The following is a 25,849-nucleotide window of genomic DNA, read 5'->3' on the forward strand; positions in this document are numbered from 1 at the left end:
TCTTCTCAGGTGTTGGGCTTCAATGCGCGCCAGAGGAAGGCTTTCCTGAATGCAGTGATGCGCTATGGGATGCCTCCTCAGGATGCCTTCACCACCCAGTGGCTGGTCAGAGACCTCAGGGGGAAGTCTGAGAAAGAGTTCAAGTGAGTCTGTGTGTTAATGTCTATGTTCTATCTATTTGTGTGTGTGTTCCCAGGGGTCCGTATAACAGTATTCTCTCTCCCTCTCAGGGCGTATGTCTCTCTCTTCATGCGTCATCTCTGTGAGCCGGGGGCTGACGGAGCGGAGACCTTCGCTGACGGGGTTCCACGGGAGGGGTTGTCACGACAACATGTCCTTACTCGCATCGGCGTGATGTCATTGATCAGGAAGAAAGTAAGCGATGTCATTTCTTTGTTTACAACATTTGGTATATTTTCTGATCAGTCATTGGTGTTATTAGTTGATAATTTGTTGTTTTGTTTTCATTTAATTGATGTATGTATTGATTGTGTTGATGTCCAGGTGCAGGAGTTTGAGCATGTGAACGGCCAGTGGTCCATGCCCTGGATGATGGAGCTGGAGGAGAACAGGAGGCTGGCAGCCATCGCTGCTGGAGAAGACGTCAAAACACCTTCTACTGGAACCCCCGCTGACACACAGCCCAACACCCCCGCCCCAGGTACACACACACACACACACACACACACACTCACACAGACAGCCCAACACCCCCGCCCCAGGTACACACACACACACACACACACACACACACACACACCCTCACACAGACAGCCCAACACCCCCGCCCCAGGTAACACACACACACACACACAGCCCCAGGTACACACACACACACACACACACACACACACACACACACACACACACACACACACACACACACACACACACACACAAACTCTCACACAGACAGCCCAACACCCCCGCCCCAGGTACACACACACACACACACACACACACACACACACACACAAGCCCAACGCCCCAGGTACACACACACACACACACACACACACTCTCTCACACAGATAGCCCAACATCCCCGCCCCAGGTACACACACACACAAACACAGTAAGATAAAAATATACTCAATCATTCTCTCACACTCTCTCTGTCGATAACAGAGGACCTCACTAAGTCTGAAGACACTGGCAAGGAGACGGAGGTAAAGAAGGAGGGAGAGGCAGAAAAGGAGGGCAGGGTGCAGAGCAAGACAGAAGACCCAGAGGTGAGGATTCGTTATTACATTATACTGCACCCTCATCATCCCATCACTACCCTAAGCCTCACCCCTTTTTCCTCCTCACAGATTATTGAAATCCCAGACGAGATGGAAAAACGCTCTGAAAGGAAAGAGGCAGAGGGAGAGTCCTCCACCACAAAGAACGACAAAGAAAAGAATAAAGACACAGAAGAGAAGGAGGATAAAGAGACTGAAGAGAAGGAAACCAAGGAAACCCAAAAGGAGATGGCTGACGAGGTGAAGGATTCCCCCACCGAGGTCAAAGGTGAAGGGTCAGAGGCCACAGCAATGTCAGAGGAGGCCAAGCCTAAAGGTCAGTCGGGACAGTCAGGGTGACACATACTGTATTAAGGTCATGTCTCCTGTGGTTGTGACCTCTGACCTGTGTTCTCTCTGTTATAGTGGAGGAGAGCAAAGAGGAGAAGATGGACACCAGTCCTCTTGCAGAGGACAAGAAAGGTAGGTTCTTCTGTTCCATACACACATTTATGCACACACACACTCAAACAAACATATGGTGCTTACCCAGTATTCTTCCTCCCTTCAGAGCAAAAAGAGGAGAAAGATGGTTTGAAGACCGAGGAGTCTGGCAAGCTGCAGAATGGAGAGAACACTAAAGAAGGAGTGGCAGCAGCAGCGATGGCGGTGAATGTGAGTGAGGAGAAGAAGAAGGCTACCAAGCAGAGGTTCATGTTCAACATCGCAGACGGAGGATTCACAGGTACACACAGATCTAGGATCAGCTAACCCTCCCCAACTCCCTAACCTTAACTACTAACCATTGGGGGACAGGGGGATGCGAAACTGTCCTTTGTTCATTTTCAGTCTCTCTTAACATCTCTCTCTCTCTCCAGAGCTCCACTCTCTGTGGCAGAACGAGGAGAGGGCAGCGACCGTCACCAAGAAGACATTTGAGATCTGGCACCGTCGCCATGACTACTGGCTGCTGGCTGGCATCATACAGTATCCTTTCACTCTGTACCAACCTCACTCTGTACCAACCTCACTCTGCTAATCAAAGTGTGGAGGAGTAGGTTACTGGTTGGATCAGGTATGTTAGTGCAGGGCTGGAACTAAAACCTATAGGACCAGGGTTAGAGACCACTGCACTACTCAGCAGGATGTCAGAGGTTTGGTGGGAGAACTGTGAGTCATTACGATGTCATGACCTTTGACCGTGGCACCTCTCAGACACGGTTACGCTCGCTGGCAGGACGTGCAGAGTGACGTGAAGTATGCTATCCTCAACGAGCCCTTCAAGGGGGAGATGAGTCGAGGAAACTTCCTGGAGATCAAGAACAAGTTCCTGGCCAGGAGGTTTAAGGTGCGCTGGGCTGGCGGATGTTTCTGCCTGCTTCTGTCTATTGAACCACTCTCTGTCTTCTGTTGAGCCATCCCTCTCTCCCTCGTCTCTTCCTTTCTGTTAATCACTCTCTCTACCTCTTCCCTCTCTCCCACTGTCTCTTCCTTTCTGTTAATCACTCTCTCTACCTCTTCCCTCTCTCCCTCGTCTCTTCCTTTCTGTTAATCACTCTCTCTACCTCTTCCCTCTCTCCCACTCTCTTCCTTTCTGTTAATCACTCTCTCTACCTCTTCCCTCTCTCCTACTGTCTCTTCCTTTCTGTTAATCACTCTCTCTACCTCTTCCCTCTCTCCCACTGTCTCTTCCTTTCTGTTAATCACTCTCTCTACCTCTTCCCTCTCTCCTACTGTCTCTTCCTTTCTGTTAATCACTCTCTCTACCTCTTCCCTCTCTCCTACTGTCTCTTCCTTTCTGTTAATCACTCTCTCTACCTCTTCCCTCTCTCCCACTGTCTCTTCCTTTCTGTTAATCACTCTCTCTACCTCTTCCCTCTCTCCTACTGTCTCTTCCTTTCTGTTAATCACTCTCTCTACCTCTTCTCTCTCTCCCACTGTCTCTTCCTTTCTGTTAATCACTCTCTCTACCTCTTCCCTCTCTCCTACTGTCTCTTCCTTTCTGTTAATCACTCTCTCTACCTCTTCCCTCTCTCCTACTGTCTCTTCCTTTCTGTTAATCACTCTCTCTACCTCTTCCCTCTCTCCCACTGTCTCTTCCTTTCTGTTAATCACTCTCTCTACCTCTTCCCTCTCTCCCACTGTCTCTTCCTTTCTGTTAATCACTCTCTCTACCTCTTCCCTCTCTCCCACTGTCTCTTCCTTTCTGTTAATCACTCTGTTTACCTCTTCCCTCTCTCCCACTGTCTCTTCCTTTCTGTTAATCACTCTCTCTACCTCTTCCCTCTCTCCTACTGTCTCTTCCTTTCTGTTAATCACTCTCTCTACCTCTTCCCTCTCTCCCACTGTCTCTTCCTTTCTGTTAATCACTCTCTCTACCTCTTCCCTCTCTCCCACTGTCTCTTCCTTTCTGTTAATCACTCTCTTTACCTCTTCCCTCTCTCCCACTGTCTCTTCCTTTCTGTTAATCACTCTCTTTACCTCTTCCCTCTCTCCTACTGTCTCTTCCTTTCTGTTAATCACTCTCTCTACCTCTTCCCTCTCTCCCACTGTCTCTTCCTTTCTGTTAATCACTCTCTCTACCTCTTCCCTCTCTCCCACTGTCTCTTCCTTTCTGTTAATCACTCTCTCTACCTCTTCCCTCTCTCCTACTGTCTCTTCCTTTCTGTTAATCACTCTCTCTACCTCTTCCCTCTCTCCTACTGTCTCTTCCTTTCTGTTAATCACTCTCTCTACCTCTTCCCTCTCTCCTACTGTCTCTTCCTTTCTGTTAATCACTCTCTCTACCTCTTCCCTCTCTCCTACTGTCTCTTCCTTTCTGTTAATCACTCTCTCTACCTCTTCCCTCTCTCCCACTGTCTCTTCCTTTCTGTTAATCACTCTCTCTACCTCTTCCCTCTCTCCTACTGTCTCTTCCTTTCTGTTAATCACTCTCTCTACCTCTTCCCTCTCTCCCACTGTCTCTTCCTTTCTGTTAATCACTCTCTCTACCTCTTCCCTCTCTCCTACTGTCTCTTCCTTTCTGTTAATCACTCTCTCTACCTCTTCCCTCTCTCCTACTGTCTCTTCCTTTCTGTTAATCACTCTCTCTACCTCTTCCCTCTCTCCCACTGTCTCTTCCTTTCTGTTAATCACTCTCTCTACCTCTTCCCTCTCTCCCACTGTCTCTTCCTTTCTGTTAATCACTCTCTCTACCTCTTCCCTCTCTCCCACTGTCTCTTCCTTTCTGTTAATCACTCTCTCTACCTCTTCCCTCTCTCCCACTGTCTCTTCCTTTCTGTTAATCACTCTCTCTACCTCTTCCCTCTCTCCTACTGTCTCTTCCTTTCTGTTAATCACTCTCTCTACCTCTTCCCTCTCTCCCACTCTCTTCCTTTCTGTTAATCACTCTCTCTACCTCTTCCCTCTCTCCCACTCTCTTCCTTTCTGTTAATCACTCTCTCTACCTCTTCCCTCTCTCCCACTCTCTTCCTTTCTGTTAATCACTCTCTCTACCTCTTCCCTCTCTCCCACTCTCTTCCTTTCTGTTAATCACTCTGTTTACCTCTTCCCTCTCTCCTACTGTCTCTTCCTTTCTGTTAATCACTCTCTCTACCTCTTCCCTCTCTCCTACTGTCTCTTCCTTTCTGTTAATCACTCTCTCTACCTCTTCCCTCTCTCCCACTGTCTCTTCCTTTCTGTTAATCACTCTCTCTACCTCTTCCCTCTCTCCCACTGTCTCTTCCTTTCTGTTAATCACTCTCTCTACCTCTTCCCTCTCTCCTACTGTCTCTTCCTTTCTGTTAATCACTCTCTCTACCTCTTCCCTCTCTCCCACTGTCTCTTCCTTTCTGTTAATCACTCTCTTTACCTCTTCCCTCTCTCCTACTGTCTCTTCCTTTCTGTTAATCACTCTGTTTACCTCTTCCCTCTCTCCTACTGTCTCTTCCTTTCTGTTAATCACTCTCTCTACCTCTTCCCTCTCTCCCACTGTCTCTTCCTTTCTGTTAATCACTCTCTCTACCTCTTCCCTCTCTCCCACTGTCTCTTCCTTTCTGTTAATCACTCTCTCTACCTCTTCCCTCTCTCCCACTGTCTCTTCCTTTCTGTTAATCACTCTCTCTACCTCTTCCCTCTCTCCTACTGTCTCTTCCTTTCTGTTAATCACTCTCTCTACCTCTTCCCTCTCTCCTACTGTCTCTTCCTTTCTGTTAATCACTCTCTCTACCTCTTCCCTCTCTCCCACTGTCTCTTCCTTTCTGTTAATCACTCTCTCTACCTCTTCCCTCTCTCCTACTGTCTCTTCCTTTCTGTTAATCACTCTCTCTACCTCTTCCCTCTCTCCCACTGTCTCTTCCTTTCTGTTAATCACTCTCTCTACCTCTTCCCTCTCTCCTACTGTCTCTTCCTTTCTGTTAATCACTCTGTTTACCTCTTCCCTCTCTCCCACTGTCTCTTCCTTTCTGTTAATCACTCTCTCTACCTCTTCCCTCTCTCCTACTGTCTCTTCCTTTCTGTTAATCACTCTCTCTACCTCTTCCCTCTCTCTGCTACTGTCTCTTCCTTTCTGTTAATCACTCTCTCTACCTCTTCCCTCTCTCCCACTCTCTTCCTTTCTGTTAATCACTCTCTCTACCTCTTCCCTCTCTCCCACTGTCTCTTCCTTTCTGTTAATCACTCTCTCTACCTCTTCCCTCTCTCCTACTGTCTCTTCCTTTCTGTTAATCACTCTCTCTACCTCTTCCCTCTCTCCCACTGTCTCTTCCTTTCTGTTAATCACTCTCTCTACCTCTTCCCTCTCTCCCACTGTCTCTTCCTTTCTGTTAATCACTCTCTCTACCTCTTCCCTCTCTCCCACTGTCTCTTCCTTTCTGTTAATCACTCTGTTTACCTCTTCCCTCTCTCCTACTGTCTCTTCCTTTCTGTTAATCACTCTCTCTACCTCTTCCCTCTCTCCCACTGTCTCTTCCTTTCTGTTAATCACTCTCTCTACCTCTTCCCTCTCTCCTACTGTCTCTTCCTTTCTGTTAATCACTCTCTCTACCTCTTCCCTCTCTCCCACTGTCTCTTCCTTTCTGTTAATCACTCTCTCTACCTCTTCCCTCTCTCCCACTGTCTCTTCCTTTCTGTTAATCACTCTCTCTACCTCTTCCCTCTCTCCTACTGTCTCTTCCTTTCTGTTAATCACTCTCTCTACCTCTTCCCTCTCTCCTACTGTCTCTTCCTTTCTGTTAATCACTCTCTCTACCTCTTCCCTCTCTCCTACTGTCTCTTCCTTTCTGTTAATCACTCTCTCTACCTCTTCCCTCTCTCCCACTGTCTCTTCCTTTCTGTTAATCACTCTCTCTACCTCTTCCCTCTCTCCCACTGTCTCTTCCTTTCTGTTAATCACTCTCTCTACCTCTTCCCTCTCTCCTACTGTCTCTTCCTTTCTGTTAATCACTCTGTTTACCTCTTCCCTCTCTCCCACTGTCTCTTCCTTTCTGTTAATCACTCTCTCTACCTCTTCCCTCTCTCCCACTGTCTCTTCCTTTCTGTTAATCACTCTCTCTACCTCTTCCCTCTCTCCCACTGTCTCTTCCTTTCTGTTAATCACTCTCTCTACCTCTTCCCTCTCTCCCACTGTCTCTTCCTTTCTGTTAATCACTCTCTCTACCTCTTCCCTCTCTCCTACTGTCTCTTCCTTTCTGTTAATCACTCTCTTTACCTCTTCCCTCTCTCCCACTGTCTCTTCCTTTCTGTTAATCACTCTCTCTACCTCTTCCCTCTCTCCCACTGTCTCTTCCTTTCTGTTAATCACTCTCTCTACCTCTTCCCTCTCTCCCACTGTCTCTTCCTTTCTGTTAATCACTCTGTTTACCTCTTCCCTCTCTCCCACTGTCTCTTCCTTTCTGTTAATCACTCTCTCTACCTCTTCCCTCTCTCCTACTGTCTCTTCCTTTCTGTTAATCACTCTCTCTACCTCTTCCCTCTCTCCTACTGTCTCTTCCTTTCTGTTAATCACTCTCTCTACCTCTTCCCTCTCTCCCACTGTCTCTTCCTTTCTGTTAATCACTCTCTCTACCTCTTCCCTCTCTCCCACTGTCTCTTCCTTTCTGTTAATCACTCTGTTTACCTCTTCCCTCTCTCCTACTGTCTCTTCCTTTCTGTTAATCACTCTCTCTACCTCTTCCCTCTCTCCCACTGTCTCTTCCTTTCTGTTAATCACTCTGTTTACCTCTTCCCTCTCTCCTACTGTCTCTTCCTTTCTGTTAATCACTCTCTCTACCTCTTCCCTCTCTCCTACTGTCTCTTCCTTTCTGTTAATCACTCTGTTTACCTCTTCCCTCTCTCCCACTGTCTCTTCCTTTCTGTTAATCACTCTCTCTACCTCTTCCCTCTCTCCTACTGTCTCTTCCTTTCTGTTAATCACTCTCTCTACCTCTTCCCTCTCTCCCACTGTCTCTTCCTTTCTGTTAATCACTCTGTTTACCTCTTCCCTCTCTCCCACTGTCTCTTCCTTTCTGTTAATCACTCTCTCTACCTCTTCCCTCTCTCCCACTGTCTCTTCCTTTCTGTTAATCACTCTCTCTACCTCTTCCCTCTCTCCCACTGTCTCTTCCTTTCTGTTAATCACTCTCTCTACCTCTTCCCTCTCTCCTACTGTCTCTTCCTTTCTGTTAATCACTCTCTCTACCTCTTCCCTCTCTCCCACTGTCTCTTCCTTTCTGTTAATCACTCTCTCTACCTCTTCCCTCTCTCCTACTGTCTCTTCCTTTCTGTTAATCACTCTCTCTACCTCTTCCCTCTCTCCTACTGTCTCTTCCTTTCTGTTAATCACTCTCTCTACCTCTTCCCTCTCTCCCACTGTCTCTTCCTTTCTGTTAATCACTCTCTCTACCTCTTCCCTCTCTCCCACTGTCTCTTCCTTTCTGTTAATCACTCTCTCTACCTCTTCCCTCTCTCCTACTGTCTCTTCCTTTCTGTTAATCACTCTCTCTACCTCTTCCCTCTCTCCCACTGTCTCTTCCTTTCTGTTAATCACTCTCTCTACCTCTTCCCTCTCTCCCACTGTCTCTTCCTTTCTGTTAATCACTCTCTCTACCTCTTCCCTCTCTCCCACTGTCTCTTCCTTTCTGTTAATCACTCTCTCTACCTCTTCCCTCTCTCCTACTGTCTCTTCCTTTCTGTTAATCACTCTCTCTACCTCTTCCCTCTCTCCCACTGTCTCTTCCTTTCTGTTAATCACTCTGTTTACCTCTTCCCTCTCTCCCACTGTCTCTTCCTTTCTGTTAATCACTCTGTTTACCTCTTCCCTCTCTCCTACTGTCTCTTCCTTTCTGTTAATCACTCTCTCTACCTCTTCCCTCTCTCCCACTGTCTCTTCCTTTCTGTTAATCACTCTCTCTACCTCTTCCCTCTCTCCCACTGTCTCTTCCTTTCTGTTAATCACTCTGTTTACCTCTTCCCTCTCTCCTACTGTCTCTTCCTTTCTGTTAATCACTCTCTCTACCTCTTCCCTCTCTCCTACTGTCTCTTCCTTTCTGTTAATCACTCTCTCTACCTCTTCCCTCTCTCCCACTGTCTCTTCCTTTCTGTTAATCACTCTGTTTACCTCTTCCCTCTCTCCTACTGTCTCTTCCTTTCTGTTAATCACTCTCTCTACCTCTTCCCTCTCTCCCACTGTCTCTTCCTTTCTGTTAATCACTCTCTTTACCTCTTCCCTCTCTCCCACTGTCTCTTCCTTTCTGTTAATCACTCTCTCTACCTCTTCCCTCTCTCCCACTGTCTCTTCCTTTCTGTTAATCACTCTCTCTACCTCTTCCCTCTCTCCTACTGTCTCTTCCTTTCTGTTAATCACTCTCTCTACCTCTTCCCTCTCTCCCACTGTCTCTTCCTTTCTGTTAATCACTCTCTCTACCTCTTCCCTCTCTCCCACTGTCTCTTCCTTTCTGTTAATCACTCTCTCTACCTCTTCCCTCTCTCCTACTGTCTCTTCCTTTCTGTTAATCACTCTCTCTACCTCTTCCCTCTCTCCCACTGTCTCTTCCTTTCTGTTAATCACTCTCTCTACCTCTTCCCTCTCTCCTACTGTCTCTTCCTTTCTGTTAATCACTCTCTCTACCTCTTCCCTCTCTCCCACTCTCTTCCTTTCTGTTAATCACTCTGTTTACCTCTTCCCTCTCTCCCACTGTCTCTTCCTTTCTGTTAATCACTCTGTTTACCTCTTCTATCTTTCCTCTCTACACCTGTCATATCCCTTCCTTCTCTCTCTCTGCCTCTCTGTCCTCATATCCCTCTGTCATCTCTGTACCCCCCCCCTCTCTCTGCCTCTCTGTCCTTATATCCCTCTGTCATCTCTGTACCCCCCCCCTCTCTCTGCCTCTCTGTCCTCATATCCCTCTGTCATCTCTGTACTCCCCCCTCTCTCTCTGCCTCTCTGTCCTCATATCCCTCTGTCATCTCTGTACCACCCCCCCTCTCTCTCTGCCTCTGTCCTCATATCCCTCTGTCATCTCTATACCCCCCCCTCTCTGCCTCATATCCCTCTCTCATCTCTGTACTCCCCCCCTCTCTGCCTCTATCCCTCTGTCATCTCTGACCCCCGGTTCCCCCTCTCTCTCTCTCTCTCTCTCTGTCTCTAGTTGTTGGAGCAGGCGTTGGTGATTGAGGAGCAGCTTCGCAGGGCAGCCTACCTGAACATGTCTGAGGACCCGGCCCACCCCTCCATGGCCCTCAACACCCGCTTCAGTGAGGTGGAGTGTCTGGCTGAGTCCCACCAACACCTCAGCAAGGAGTCCATGTCAGGGAACAAGCCTGCCAACGCAGTACTGCACAAAGGTAGACTACACACACACACACACACACAGACTCACTCTCTTTCTTTCTCATTGTCTCTTTTCTGTTTCTGCTTTTCTTACCCACTTCCATCATCTCTTTTTCTTATTTCTCTCCCTCTCTTCATTGTTTCCTAAACTCTGTCAGTTGGACTTTGGTGGTGGTAACTCTGTCTCTCTCCTTCAGTTCTCAAACAGCTTGAGGAGCTTCTGAGCGACATGAAGGCCGACGTCACCCGTCTCCCGGCAACCATCGCCCGTATACCACCCGTCGCTGTGAGGCTGCAGATGTCGGAGAGGAACATCCTCAGCCGATTGGCCAGCCGCGGGTCCGAGGTCACCGGGCAGAGCCAATCACAGACCACGCAGCAGATGCAGGTGCCACGCTGACCAATTCCGCCAGTCCTCCCCTAGGCGTTCTCCTACCCGTGTTTTGGAATCGGAGAGTGACCCTCATCTCACCCCCGCTCTGCACCTCTCCTGTCCCCAAACCAAAACTCACACTCTGGACAGTAGAGTAAGGTCTCTACCCACCAACACCTCTTCTCTGGACACACAGCAGACTACACATGTTCTGCTTCCTCTTCCCCCAAAGACACCTGGAGGAACACAGTCTGTTCTCCACTGGGAACTCACACCTTCTCTACAGTATCTACCTAATGAACTGCAGCACTGTCTCTGTGTCTGTTTGTTATGTGTCTAACCTTCACACAGAGGTTGTTTTCACTGTATCTTTCCCCAAGCCTCTCTAAAATAGACAGCCTTGTACCTGGCTCTGTCCCATAGAATTACAATGGGTCAAATGGACTTATCCACTCCAAGTAAAGGTTCTATAATATGTGGACTCGTCGTTCTATGGGTGTGCAGAATTCAATTCGATATGCAACATGTACAATTTCAATTGGGTAAATATGAAATAATGTGGAATTTAGTACTATGTCTGTTCTGCCCATTCCATTTCTGGGTGTGTACCTCTTCTCTGTGTGTGTGTGTGTGTGTGTGTGTGTGTGTGTGTGTGTGTGTGTGTGTGTGTGTGTGTGTGTGTGTGTGTGTGTGTGTGTGTGTGTGTGTGTGTGTGTGTGTGTGTGTGTGTGTGTGTGTGTGTGTGTGTAGGTGGGCAGACTGCTCTATACTTCCCACAGAGAGACTGTTAATAACTATCAACTGATGAGGATGCTTTAGTAGAATATTATTGGTTCTGTTACACTCCTGCCCCTTCCCCCTCTTCACTGCTCCCTTCACCTGTACACTCAGGTGGTCCATAACACTAGCCTGTTATTGGCTCTCCCCGCTCCTCGGCCACGCCCCGTCCTGCAGCTCTACATTCCTGAACGATTGCGTCACAAATGTTCCCAGAGGCCTCGCCCCCTTTTTGCCCAAATAAGGACATGCAATAGCTCCACTAGTGTAGACACACAAGGCTGCATTGAGAATGACGGCAATCTCTAAATTAATTAAACGTCTTAGTCTAATGTTATGTTCTTTTACATTTTGGAATATTATTATGGTTACCAGCTTGTTGTTTTTATCGTTACAGTTTCTTCTGAGAACTCCAATAAAAAGGGTAACAGTTTGTGAAGCTTGTTTCTTTGCCCTTTATTATGTGAGGGCATTATTACCTGGACACATTACATTGTATTATAAACTGGGTGGGGTCGAGCCCTGAATGCTGATTGGCTGACAGCCGTGGTATATCAGACCCGTATACGGGTATGACAAAACGTGTATTTTTACTGCTCTAATTACATTGGTAACCAGTTTATAATAGAAATAAGGCACCTTGGGGGTTTGTGGTATATGGCCAATATACCACTGTTAAGGGTTGTGTCCAGGCACTCCACGTTTCATAGTGCTTAAGAACAGCTATGGTATATTGGCCAAATACCATACCTCCTCAGGCCTTATTGCTTAAATGACCAATGGTACATGTCATCATTTCACCTACAAGGTCTGTGGAAGGGCATCTGATTAAACTGTGTTTATAAAGTAATAAAACCATAGAACACAGGTACGGGAAGAGGAGGGAGTGTGGCTGTAAATGTATGCCGGGAAAGGTGAAAAAGCTCATTTCCTTTTGCAGGAGAGTGAAGGAGAACACATGGACAGTTAGAGGGAGTCGGGCGGACAGTTAGAGGGAGTCGGGCGGACAGTTAGAGGGAGTCGGGCGGACAGTTAGAGGGAGTCGGGCGGACAGTTAGAGGGAGTCGGGCGGACAGTTAGAGGGAGTCGGGCGGACAGTTAGAGGGAGTCGGGCGGACAGTTAGAGGGAGTCGGGCGGACAGTTAGAGGGAGTCGGGCGGACAGTTAGAGGGAGTCGGGCGGACAGTTAGAGGGAGTCGGGCGGAGGGAGAGAAGAAGAGAGCGACAGGAACAGACTTGTTTTCCCAGACAGACAAAGAGGTGCAATTAAGAAAATTGCGGGAAATTACAGGGCGGGACAAAATACTGCTTTGTAATAGAGCCTGCTGATAACTTATCAGGACAGGGACAGAGGGAAAGAGAGAGAGGGAGGGATAGAGCGAGGGAGGGAGGGAGGGATGGAGAGAGGGCAGTCAGAGGAATTGTAGAGAGCAAGAAGGAAAACAGAGGGGAACAACAGGGAGGAAATGAGTGAGAAAGAAGAGGTAGATAGAGGGACAGAAGAGAAGCTGCTGGACTAGTTAACTGGGCACAGTGGACAGACCACACTGCACTAACCTCTAGCTCATCTCCGTTCTGTTGTAAAGACTGGATCAATGAGATTGGACTGCTGTCTAGAACACCTGAGCAAAAGTCCATTCAATGTCTTGTGGGTAAGTACTATCTATAGACACAGTTAACATGTGAAGCTCACAGGTGTGAAAGGGGAAGAGAGCCCAACTCAAACTGCTGCAGGCGTTTTGTTTCACTAACCAGTATGTTTGTGTGTCTGCAATTCTTGGTGTTAACCACTGTTCTAACACCTGCAGTACAAACCTCTGTTAGTCTGCATGTGTGTGAGTGTGTGTGCTCGCTCGCATGCTTGTGTATGTACACTCTAGTCTTCTGTAATGTATGTATTTAAAATCACACGTGGGAGAAGGAATCATTATGTTCTCATTGGCTGATCATTCTGTGTACACGTTCCTATTTTTGAGTTGCACCTGCTTTTGCCCTCAGAAAAGCCTCAATTGGACTCTTGAACTCTAGAAGGTGTCGAAAGCGTTCTACAGGGATGTTGGCCCATGTTGACCTCCCACAGTTGTATCAAGTTGGATGGATTTGCTTTTGGGTGGTGGACCATTTTTGATACACACAGGAAACTGTTGAACGTGAAAAACCCAACAGCGTTGCAGTTCTTGACACAAACCGGTGCGCTTGGCACCTACTACCATACCGAGTTCAAAGGCACTTCAATCTTTTGTCTTGCCCATTCACCCTCTGAATGGCACACATACACAGTCCATGTCTCAATTGTCTCGAGGCTTAAAAACACTTCATTAACCTGTCTCATCCCCTTCATCTACACTGATTGAAGTGGATTTAACAGGTGACATCAATAAGGGATCATAGCTTCACCTGGATTCACCTGGTCAGTCTATGTCACAGAAAGCTTTTGTATACTCAGGGTATTTACATACATTTAAATCTCACGGTTAAATGTCCAGGCAAGAGAAATCCGATTTGCAAGTCAAAGTGAAGATTCTTGTTTTGACGATAGTTACTGTCAGACAGGGCTCTTACTTTGGTGTCATGTATTAGTGTTTATTTCAAACCCATCCCCCACCAGGCTGCTGAGGGGAGGACAGCTCATAATGATGGCTGGGACGGATGTGTTGGAAACCAGGTGTTTGTTGTTGATACCATTCCACCCATTCTGCTGCAGCCATTACCACGAGACCATCCTCCCCAATTAAGGTGCCACCAACCTCCTGTGTCCCCCCACCCCTCCCTTCAGAGGACAAAAGCAACCTTGTTTTACACACTTTTCCCCCCAGATATTTTTCTACATACATGCTACTTTTCCCACACATGACAAAAATACAGTTCAATACACACTGACTGTACAAAACATTATCACAATAGTTAGGTGCCGATTAGTATTGCGGTTCTTACAATTCTTACGATTCTCACGATTCTGTATGTATTGAGATTCGATATTGTGATTTTATTGCGATTCGATTTTCCAAACATATTGCTCACCAAATGTCTGCTGTAGAGGGACAAGAGAGAGCCATGTTAAAACAAGTTTGATCAGTCATGGAAATAAATGTGCTGAAAACAAATTGGTTCCCTATTTAAAAAGAAGATGGAGAACAAGATATGAAAGGAAAATAATGGAGTTTTGGTGCAACTGCTGCCAACTGTAGCAAAAATAGTATTGCAATATTGTCAAAACGATACGATATATCGTCAAAAATCATATCCCAATATGTAACTGTATCAATGTTTTCCCCCATCGCTATTAGTCAGTGTGAGAGTGTGTTCTTTCATTGAAGGCAAATCATCATCACTTGGACTTTGGGTGCGAGAAAAACATACGTGTGTATGTGTGTTAGTCAGTGTGTGTGAGAGTGTGTACATACGCTGAAGGAGTGACTGGATCAAGAGATTCATCACTTGTGTGTGTGTGTTAGTCAGTGTGTGTGAATCTTTGTGGAAGGTGGTCATCACTTTTGGGTGTTAGAAATGATACACAACAGCAACATGACTGAACAGGGGAAAAGCCATTCTCACCATCAGCTCTCAGCTCTGTACATGTATCATCAGAGCCTGAAAAGCAGAGAGAAAGATGTCTTCCCGTGTAACAAACTTCACAGGTTCATCAGCCTCCACCGCTAGTGTTCAGATCGTAGATTTTACAGTGTGAAAAACACAATGGGGTTCTGACGTTCCTCTCTCAGCTCCTACATCTCAGATTTAATCAGTTCCCCCAAACCCCAGAAAAGTGGGTCTGTCTCTGTCTCTCACTTCCTCCAGGTCTTCTCCCCTTGGTGGGGCTCTGTCCAAAAACAAATGTATTTAACCTTGATGTGGTATTATTTGATATATATGCATATTATATATAACTCACACCACACACAAAAAGGCATTCAGACATATGCTGCACACAAGAAACATGGTGCTCTCGGCCCCAGCCACTACAGATCAGGAGCTTTAAAACGTTCACCTCTCACCTACTCCCTGCTGCTTTGCATGTTGGTTGTATTGAAATTTGTAACACTAACTTGAACAGGCAGTCACACTGTAACATCAAGCTGTAAACTTATACAGCCCTGCTTTGTTGCTATGCCGCTTCCGTAGCCACACCAGCTGGCTGTTGCATTGTGGGAAGAGTAGTTTCAGTTTCAAGCTCTAACAGACTTCTGTGGACAAGCTTTTAGTATACATGTAGCCCATCTCTTCTTGTAGCATGCTCACATGTCTTGTATTGCTGCTCACATGAACAGTGTTGTGTAATTGCTATCCTGACTGTAGTTATGTGTGTGTGTGTTGCTTGTTGTAAGTTTGTTGTCATGACCTCCCAGTTGTAAATGGTTTGAGAGCGACACACGGGGGGAAGACCGCACTCTGAAAATAAGGAAGTGTAATGCGAGCATGACCTTTGTGCATCAAACACAAATGGCACACAAAAGGTTAGACACACACACGTGCACACACACAGCTGAAGGAAGAGGGGAGGAGTGGAGGACAGGTGGCTTAGAAGGAAAGAGAGAGAATGAGAAGGACAGAGAAAAATGTATGATTAGTTTAACCAGTATATACCGGAGGGGCTAGTGTGTTTTTCATTCCTGATAGTGGTGGTGTGGAGACATGCAGTTCCTTAGTTTACCTTACCTCTCTCTCTCTCTCTCTCTCTCTCTCTCTCTCTCTCTCTCTCTCTCTCTCTCTCTCTCTCTCTCTCTCTCTCTCTCTCTCTAGTTTATTATCTCATTGAGGAACAGTGTATGGTATGACACATTCAGAGTAATCTCACTGGACTGTGTCTGTTTGCAAAACACTAGTGGTGCTGTGATCCTTCTGAAGAGATAGAGAGAGAGAGATGTGACATTAGATTGAGGCAAGGAGAGAGAAATAATTCTAGTTTAATTTTAAAGATGAAAACAAAGCGTTTTTATTGCGGTGACATTTATAAAGTATGTCTATCTGTAAGAGATTCCGGCCTGTCAGCTTGTTTTGTTCCTGTCTGTCTCTTGCTTTCACTGTTTTGTGAAAAGAGACAAAAAAAGGAAGGAAGGAGTGAGAGTGTCACAGAACGACAGAGAGAAAAAGAAAAAAGAGGGGAGGGACGGAGGGTAAGACATACACAAGCCTGTCAGCAAGAGTGTCGCTTGTTTTCAGAAGGAGCTGAGAACAGTAAGATTGTTTACTTATCTACCTAACGTGAGATATATCGAGTAAGGGTAAGGGAGGAAAGAGGGTTTGATGAACAGATGAGCGTGGGAGTAAAAGAGGAAGAGAAGACAGGTTGTTTAGAGGGGTGTTCTTTGCGTATGTGATGTTGAATGAGAGAAAAGGAGGAAGAAATACAGCAAACTAATGTGTGTAGGAGGGCAGTTAGAGAGAGAAAGGGATGATAATGGAAGTAAAACATGATTTTTACCTGTAAGTGTACCCTCACTATCCTGTCTCCTTTTCTTTGGGCCCAGAAGAAGTGAAGGTGAAAATGGTTCGGTGAGTTGAGCTCCCCCTCTCAAGACTCTTACACTCAGTTGCTCAACCCTGGTCTGGATCTGCCTTTACCTAACGCGTGATGTCAACTTCTCTCTTTCCTTTACTTGTTCTCTAGTTTTACTTGTTTCTTTACCATCAATACTTTGTTCTTTAGTCTTTTCTGTTGTCTTGTGTGTTTGTAGTTCACACGTAACGTTTTGTTTTTAAACTCTGTAAGAATTCCCAGCTATTTTGCAGTAGTATTTCAAATTCTTGAAATGTTCCCCAATTCTGCCTAATTCTGACTATCAATATCTTTACCATGTCTTGTGTAGCTACAACTACACTGACACTTGGCAACAGATATCGTTAGCAGCAGGTTGTTCTGTATAATAGGCTAGTATAGTTGAATTGAATGAAAAGTTGGTGCTTTGTGGTGAGGTGAGTTTGTGGGTAGGTGGTCTGTTTGTCGTCTCTTAGGCCTTAGTCAGGCTTTTCCATTCAAATGTTATGCTAGTTATTTTTCTTGAAACAATATTGTATACTTGTATACTAGCGTATACTTAAAAAAGGTTGCAATAATGCTGTGTCGACTACTCTCTACCGTAGTACTGTGTTAATCTATGAGCTGGTAATGGAATGCAGGGTTTTGAAATGGGATTTAACAGACACATTGTGATTTAACTAATCTTTATTACCACATCTCATATACTTTCCCACTGAGGGAAGAAACTGAGTATCAAAGAGATGATGTGGACAGGTGCGGCAGGGCCGGATGATAACCATTTGTGTGTGCATGTGCTTATGTGCGTTGCCTGATCTGTGTGTGTGTGGTTTGTATATACTGTATGTATACACTACCGTTCAAAAGTTTGGGGTCACTTAGAAATGTCCTTGTTTTTGAAAGAAAAGCACATTTTTTGTCAATTAAAATAACATCAAAATTGATCAGAAATACAGTGTAGACATTGTTAATGTTGTAAATTACTATTGTAGCTGGAAACGGCAGATTTTTTATGGAATATCTACATAGGCGTACAGAGGCCCATTATCAGCAACCATCACTTCTGTGTTCCAATGGCACAGTGTTAGCTAATCCAAGTTTATCATTTTAAAAAGCTAATTGATCATTAGAAAACCCTTTTGCAATTATGTTAGCACAGCTGAAAACTGTTGTTTGATTAAAGAAGCAATAAAACTGGCCTTCTTTAGACTAGTTGAGTATCTGGAGCATCAGCATTTGTAGGTTCGATTACAGGCTCAAAATGGCCAGAAACAAATAACTTTCTTCTGAAACTTGTCAGTCTATTATTGTTCTGAGAAATGAATGCTATTCAGTGCGAGAACTTGCCAAGAAACTGATCTTGTACAACGCTGTGTACTACTCCCTTTACAGAACAGCACAAACTTGCTTTAACCAGAATAGAAAGAGGAGTGGGAGGCCCCGGTGCACAACTGAGCAAGAGGACAAGTACATTAGAGTGCCTAGTTTGAGAAACAGACGCCTGACAAGTCCTCAACTGGCAGCTTCATTAAAAAGTACCCGCAAAACACCAGTCTCAATGTCAGCAGTGAAGAGGCGACTCCGGGATGCTGGCCTTCTAGGCAGAGTTGCAAAGAAAAAGCCATATCTCAGACTGGCCAATAAAAATAAAAGATTAAGATGGGCAAAATAACACAGAGACAGAGGAACTCTGCTCTAACCAGAATAGAAAGAGGAGTGAGAGGCCCCGGTGCACAACTGAGCAAAAGGACAAGTACATTAGAGTGTCTAGTTTGAGAAACAGACGCCTCACAAGTCATCAACTTGCAGCTTCATCAATTTTATGTTATTTTAATGGACAAAAATTTGCTTTTCTTTCAAAAACAAGGACATTTCTAAGTGACGCCAAACTTTTGAACGGTAGTGTATGTGTGTAATGTGTTTCTCTCTGTGTATCCAGGTGGTTCCACAGGGATATCTCTGGCTTGGATGCTGAGTCTGTTTTGAAGAGCCGGGGCGTCCATGGCAGCTTCCTGGCCCGACCCAGCAGGAAAAACCAGGGAGACTTCTCTCTCTCTGTCAGGTAGGAATACACTCCATCTCTTTCTTTGTCCTTATTTTCTCTCTCTCTCTCTCTCTCTCTCTCTCTCTCTCTGTCAGCTAGGATATCCTCTATCTCTTTCTTTCTTCTTCTCTCTCTCCATCAGCTAGGACATCCTCCATCTCTTTCTCCTCCTTTCTCTCCATCAGCTGGAGATACTCCATCTCTTTCTCTCCTTCTTTGTCTCTCCTTCTCTCTCCTTTTCTCAACCTACAGTGCCTTCGGAAAGTATTCAAATCCCTTGACATTTTCCACATTTTGTTGTGGTACAAAGTGTGATTGTAATTTTTTGTCAACGATCTACACAAAATAATCTGGAATATCAAAGTGGAAGAACATTTTTAACATTTGCAAAAAGGAAAAAAAAAGAAAAGTATAACACTAATATACTGTAACTTGATTAGATAAGTAATCAACCCCCTAAGTCAATGCAGTGATTACAGCTTTGAGTCTTACTGGATAAGTCTCTAAAGAGCTTTCCACACCTGGATTGTGCAACAATTCTTCAAGCTCTGTCATATTGGTTGTTGATCAACCATTTTCAGGTCTTGCCATAGATTGGGGCTCCCGAGTGGCACAGCGGTCTAAGGCACTGCATCTCAGTGCAAGAGGCATCAGTACAGTCCCTGGTTCGAATCCAGGCTGAATTACATCCGGCCGTGATTGGGAGTCCCGTAGGGTGGCACACAATTGGCCCAGCAATGTCCAGGTTTGGCCATGGTAGGCTGTCATTGTAAATAAGAATTTGTTCTTTAAATAAATGTTAAATTAAATTAAAAATGTAAATAAATCAAAATCAAGCAGATCTAAGTCAAAACTGTAACAAGGCCACTCAGGAACATTCACTGTCTTTTTTTCAGTGTAGATTTGGTCTTGTAGTTTAGGTTATTGTACTTCTGAAAGCTGAATTCATCTCCCAGTGTCTGGTAGAAAGCAGACTGAACCAGGCATTCCTCTAGGAATTTGCCCGTGCTTAGCTCCATTCCGTTTCTTTTTTATCCTGAAAAACTCCCCAGTCCTTAATGATTACAAGCATACCCATAACATAATGCAGCCAATACTATGCTTGAAAATATGGAGAGTGGTACTCAGTAATGTGTTGTATTGGATTTGGCCCAAACATAACACTTTGTTTTCAGGACATAAAGTGAATTGCTTTGCCACATTTTTTGCAGTATTACTTTATTTAGTGCCTTGTTGCAAACAAGATGCATGTTTTTCTGTACAGGCTTCCTTGTTTTCACTCTGCCAATTAGTTTAGTATTGTGAAATAAATACATTGTCATTGATCCATCCTCCATTTTCTCCTATCACAGCCATTAAACTCTATAACTGTTATAAAGTTACCATTGGCCTCATGGTGAAATCCCTGAGCGGTTTCCTTGCTCTCTGGCAACTGAGTTAGGAAGGATGCTTGTATCTTTATAGTGACTGGGTGTATTGATACACCTTTCAAAGTGTAATTAATAACTTCACCATACTCAAAGGGATATTCAAGTCTGCTTTTTTATTTTTACGCATCTACCAATAGGTGTCTTTCTTTGTGAGCCATTGAAAAACCTCCCTGGTCTTTGTGGATGAATCTGTGTTTGAAATTCACTGCTCAACTGAGGGACCTTACAGATAATTGTGTGTGTGGATTACAGAGATGAGGTAGTCATTAAAAAATCATGTTAAACACTATTATTGCACACAGAGTGAGTCCATGCAACTTATTATGTGACTTGGTAAGCACATTTTACTCCTGAACTTATTAAGGCTTGCCATAACAAAGGGGTTTAATACTTATTGACTCAAGACCTTTCGGCTATTTATTTGAAATTAATTTGTCAAACATTTGAAAAACATAATTCCACTTTGACATTATGGGGTATTGTGTGCATTCCAGTGACCCAAAAATCTCAATTTTATCAATTTGAATTTCAGGATCTAACAATAAAATGTGGAAAAAGTCAAGGGGTGTGAATACTTGCTGAAGGCACTGTATGTTAACCTACATAATTTCACTACACTTGCAATAACATCTGCTAGATGTGTATGTGACCAATAACATTTGATTTGAAAATGGGATTTTATTAAATTTGATTTATAGTATATCATCTCTCCTCACTCGTCCTTTCCTCTCTCCTTTTCTTGCCCTCTGTCAGGTACAGATACATTGCATCTCTCTTTCGCTACTTTACTTTTTTCAAATTTACTTAAAACTAGCTTAGGAAGAATTGTCTACTGTTACTGACTGGCCCACGAATGTCCCCTCTCCCCTGATCTTTGACCCCAGGGTGGGTGAGCTGGTGACCCACATCCGTATCCAAAACACAGGGGACTTCTACGACCTGTATGGAGGGGAGAAGTTTGCCACGCTGTCCGAGCTGGTGGAGTACTACACTGCAGAGAACGGGATCCTGCAGGACAAAGACGGCACCATCATCGAGCTCAAATACCCCTTCAACTGCTCTGACCCCACCACCGAGAGGTCAGTGCACTCTAACCTTTACCCTTTACCCCAAACCCTTAATTCCACCAGAGCCAGTCAGTCAAGTCCGTGTACTCTTGCCTGAAATCTCTATCCCCGAACTTCACCATTCAGAGGCCTGTGCTCTGCTTTCACTGTTCTGCTGAATTTCAAATGTTATTTATCAAACTGAAGCAGATCATATAAAATGCTCCTGAGACATCCAGTCATTTTGTAATTAATACTTTCTTAATCTAAACGCTTTATGTTGAGGATCATAAAGCTTTCAGAAGGGAAGGTAATTCTATGGCCTTTACTTTGAGGCGTGTGCATGCGTGCGTGCGTGTGTGTGTGTGTGTGTGTGTGTGTGTGTGTGTGTGTGTGTGTGTGTGTGTGTGTGTGTGTGTGTGTGTGTGTGTGTGTGTGTGTGTGTGTGTGTGTGTGTGTGTGTGCGTGTGTAAATCCCTCATGTCTGCCCTCACTGCCCCTCCTTTCCCCGCTCTCTTTTCTCTCTCTCACTGTCAGTTTAACTTCCCTTTCTTGCTGCGGTTGGAAACTTTAGATTTTGACACATTTGAAAACAGTGACCAGACCCTCAATATCTTCCTCTATCCTAACCATCTCACTCTTGCTCCGTTTTAGTCTTTCTGATCTCTTTCTTGATACCCATATCACATGTACTGCTGTGATGGTATGCTTTATGGTCTCATTTTAATGCAGAGCTGTCATGCTATGATATTTATGCCTCTGTAACTTTCTCACTCATCATTATTCACAATCCATTCATGATTATCCGTAATCATGGTAGCATCCACATTAATGCAGAAGTGTTTAGAAACATATTGTATTCTTATTTACAATAAAAGTGACTCCACAAAATAATCTAAAACACAACCAAAACTAACTGAAAATGCATCCAACAAGTTAGTAGAGCCACATGCTTGATGTAGTCATTGCGTGCTAGGAATATGGGGCCAAATATTTGGGGGGACTATGTACAAAAAGTGCTGCAATTTCGAAACGTTCACCCGATATGGATGAAAGTACCCTCAAATTCTGCACTTTGGGGTGAGGTATGGGGGGGTTGGTGATATGGGGTGACGAATGGGGTTGGGGTGAGGATGGGGGGGGTTGGTGATATGGGGTGAGGAATGGGGGGATTGGTGATATGGGGGTGGGGTGATATGGGGTGAGGGGGGAGGGGTTGGTGGTATGGGGTGAGGAATGGGGGGATTGGTGATGTGGGGTGAGGAATGGGGGTGGGGTGATGAGGGGGGAGGGGGTTGGTGATATGGGGTGAGGAATGGGGGGGATTGGTGATGTGGGGTGAGGAATGGGGGTGGGGTGATATGCGGTGAGGGGGGAGGGGGTTGGTGATGTGGGGTGAGGAATGGGGGGGATTGGGGATGTGGGATCAGGAGGGGGGGTAGTTTGTGTGGGGCTCAGGCTATTAAGATCATGCTGTCTTGAGCCACGAAATCTTGTCATCAGAATTTTCCGACCGCAATGCAGGAAGTTCAGATGAAGAAATCAAGAACTGCGCCTAAATTTAAACAGCAGGCAGCACTCAGAGACGATACTCATACTAACTAGTGTAAACTCTCCCAGACACAGACGCATGCACACAAACACACACTCACATACACTATACTCGCAGGACAGAAATACCTTGCATAAACCCACATACAGTGAATCGGTACAGGCCGTAAATACACATTAGTAACCAAAATGTCCTCAACCATTTATTAAAGTCCTCTACTACTTTCCATTCCCACGCAAAACAGTTACAGTACATTATATTTACACTCGCTTTCACTGTCTATCCGGTAGCACTGAACAAGCTGCAAACCGTACTTTTACAGTATAGTACTAGACAGCCCTGTTCTAACACACTGGCTTCTACTTTATGAGCTGCTTATTACAACCATGATTAGCTGAATCCGATGTGTTAGAGCAGGGCTGGAGCAAAAGCCTGTACACACAGCAGCTCTCCAGGAGGAGGGTTGGCCAGCCCTGGTGTAGGGCATTGTGATGTTTCCATTAGAGCTTCATTGACCCCTTCTCTGTCATACACCATACAGGTGGTATCACGGACACCTGTCAGGCCCCAATGCAGAGAAGTTGCTATGGGAACGGGACGAGCCGGGCACATTCCTGGTGCGGGAGTCTCTGTCCAAACCTGGAGACTTTGTTCTGTCTGTCCTGACTGAGGAGAAGAGCAAGGCATCCAGCGGAGGGAGGAGGGTCTCACACATCAAGATCATGTGCCAGGTGTGTGTGTGTGTATGTGTGTTTGTGTGTGCATGTGAAAGTGTTTGTGTGTTTTTCTCTCTCTAACTCACATTCACTCACATTCCCTATTGTAATTCACATTGTAATCTTTGCTATAGTTTTTCCTCATATCTGAGTACATCTTGTTATGAAATCAGACCAATTTTCAGTTTCCCCAAAATGTTTATTCTTATGCAACGAGTGACCTTCCTGCTTCCAACATCTAGGAGAAAACCTGACAAACATCAAACACACCAGCACTACTGTCAGCACAGAAACAGTTATGCAAAGTCCAGTCAATATGAACATGGAGGTTTGAGTTTGATAGATATCACTGACCACATCCTGGTTACAAAAGTTTGACTTAAAAAACAAGTTTGCCAAGCGGTTATGTTTTAATTAGTTAGTTATGTATTTATTTGGACCCTTAGGTGATGTGTGAAAATGCCTATACGATTCCAATAAAATACATGAGAATTGGTATTCACAATTAAATACTTTATATTCATGTGTGTACAGTAACTACCACTAGAAATAAAAAATAGCATAGTTATTTCCGAGTGCAGAGCTAGACTGTAATTAACTGCATTCATCCCCAAACCTCCTTTTCGTTGACTCAACATTATCAGCAGCACCATCATGGTTAGGTTATTTTTAGCTGTGGTTCATCTCATTGCAGACATGATGCAGATTTGAATGAGAGGCATTGTAGGGCTGGAGTCTGGAGAATTCAGGGTCAGAAGATTATCACAGAGGTCATTGAGTCCTGGCACAGGCCCTACCAGGAGCAAGCATCAGGTGCATTTCTTAATAGCTAACAGGAAGTACATTAAAGATATTTTCCGGTACTTTTGTTTACTTTTTAACCAGTGGTTCTGAAAGTATCGCCCACGAGCCAAAAGTGGTCCTGGAAATTGCATACTATGTCACAAATGGGCAGATATGTGCACCATGTCATTGCTCTCTCTCTCTCTCTCTCTCTCTCTCTCTCTCTCTCTCTCTCTCTCTCTCTCTCTCTCTCTCTCTCTAATGTGTATGTGAGTCTTGTTAGCGGTCACTCAAATGGCAAGGGACTGAAGCTCATTGACTGAAACTTGAATTGCTAGGGGGTTTGCCCACGTGGGTTGTAAAATGTAGAGAAATTGGTGCAGCACAGCTTCCAGAAAACAGTCTCTTCAAACTAGAAATTTCGTAGCCAATTGAGGTAAAATGGCAATTTTGCTCATAGATTATGTATGTACAGTATGAACTACAGATTGACACATCCAGCCCAAAGCGGGAGGTTTAAAAATTACTTACTCGTCACCAAAGTACCGGCGCATGCCTTTTAAATGCATACACTGGCTGTAATTTCTAAATGAATGACTGAGTCTCAGTCTGGTGAGTCGGCCATCCAGCTGCATGATTAGATCAAATTAGATAACATTTATTTCCCTCTTATGTGGAAATTTGTTTTCACGTGCTAAACATAACCGAAGACCCCAAACCACAGTTACCAATAGAACATTACTACTGTGTATTATTGACAGTTTCTATATTGTCGTGTGTGTGTGTGTGTGTGTGTGTGTGTGTGTGTGTGTGTGTGTGTGTGTGTGTGTGTGTGTGTGTGTGTGTGAAAGAGTGTGTGTTTATATACAGTAGCAGTCAAAAGTTTGGACACACCAACTCATTCAAGGGTTTTTCTTTATTTTTACCTTTTTCATTGTAGAATAATATTGAAGACATAAATTAGGAAATAACACATATTGAATCATGTAGTAACCAAAACAGTGTTGAACAAATCAAAATATATTTCAAAGTAAACACCCTTTGCCTTGATGACTGCTTTGCGCACTAATGGCATTCTCTCAACCAGATTCACCTGGAATTCTTTCCCAACAGTCTTGAAGGAGTTCCCACAGATGCTGAGCACTTGTTGGCTGCTTTTCCTTCACTCTGCGGTCCAACTCATTCCAAACCATCTCAATTGGGTTGAGGTCGGGTGATTGTGGAGGCCAGATTTTATGATGCAGCACTCCATCACTCTCCTTCTTGGTCAAATAGCCCTTACACAGCCTGGAGGTGTGTTGGGTCATTGTCCTGTTGAAAAACAAATGATAGTCCCACTAAGCACAAACCAGATGGGATGGCGTATCGCTGCAGAATGCTGTGGTAGCCATGCTGGTTAAGTGTGCCTTGAATTGTAAATAAATCACAGACAGTGTCACCAGCAAAGCACCCCGACACCATCCACCTCCTTCTCCGTGCTTCACGGTGGGAACCACACATGCAGAGATCATCCATTCACCTGCGTCTCACAAAGACAAGGTGGTTGGAACCAAAAATCTCAAATTTGGACTAATCTCCATTGCTCGTGTTTCTTGGCCTAAGCAAGTCTCTTTAGTAGTGGTTTCTTTGCAGCAATTCAACCAT

General features: G+C 44.8%; 2 protein-coding genes across 10 annotated transcripts in view; both read left to right on the plus strand.

Annotated features, from left to right (window-relative positions):
• The window catches only part of LOC106605718 (chromodomain-helicase-DNA-binding protein 4), a 55,370-nt gene extending 43,773 nt beyond the window's left edge, over positions 1-11,597 (plus strand). For all 4 annotated transcript variants that reach the window (XM_045718742.1, XM_045718741.1, XM_045718743.1 and 1 more), the window contains exons 31-41: positions 10-143; positions 231-375; positions 505-661; positions 1,129-1,232; positions 1,314-1,560; positions 1,650-1,706; positions 1,795-1,968; positions 2,102-2,210; positions 2,439-2,571; positions 9,827-10,022; positions 10,206-11,597. In XM_045718742.1, coding sequence (XP_045574698.1) covers positions 10-143; positions 231-375; positions 505-661; positions 1,129-1,232; positions 1,314-1,560; positions 1,650-1,706; positions 1,795-1,968; positions 2,102-2,210; positions 2,439-2,571; positions 9,827-10,022; positions 10,206-10,408 — 1,659 coding nt within the window. In that variant the 3' untranslated portion in view covers positions 10,409-11,597. The remainder of the gene's footprint in view (positions 1-9; positions 144-230; positions 376-504; positions 662-1,128; positions 1,233-1,313; positions 1,561-1,649; positions 1,707-1,794; positions 1,969-2,101; positions 2,211-2,438; positions 2,572-9,826; positions 10,023-10,205) is intronic.
• Positions 11,598-12,165: 568 nt separating this feature from the next.
• Positions 12,166-25,849, plus strand: part of LOC106576571 (tyrosine-protein phosphatase non-receptor type 6) — a 38,936-nt gene continuing 25,252 nt past the window's right edge. The window contains exons 1-5 of one of the 6 annotated variants that reach the window (XM_014153841.2): positions 12,594-12,810; positions 16,630-16,651; positions 18,574-18,696; positions 20,993-21,187; positions 23,248-23,437. In XM_014153841.2, coding sequence (XP_014009316.1) covers positions 16,644-16,651; positions 18,574-18,696; positions 20,993-21,187; positions 23,248-23,437 — 516 coding nt within the window. In that variant the 5' untranslated portion in view covers positions 12,594-12,810; positions 16,630-16,643. Of the gene's footprint in view, positions 12,811-16,054; positions 16,334-16,363; positions 16,652-18,573; positions 18,697-20,992; positions 21,188-23,247; positions 23,438-25,849 lie in introns of those variants that run through there. The other 5 variants (XM_014153824.2, XM_014153800.2, XM_014153807.2 and 2 more) reach the window with 5 other exon arrangements.

The sequence above is a fragment of the Salmo salar genome, chromosome ssa05, assembly GCF_905237065.1.
Source record: "Salmo salar chromosome ssa05, Ssal_v3.1, whole genome shotgun sequence".
NCBI lineage: Eukaryota > Metazoa > Chordata > Actinopteri > Salmoniformes > Salmonidae > Salmo > Salmo salar.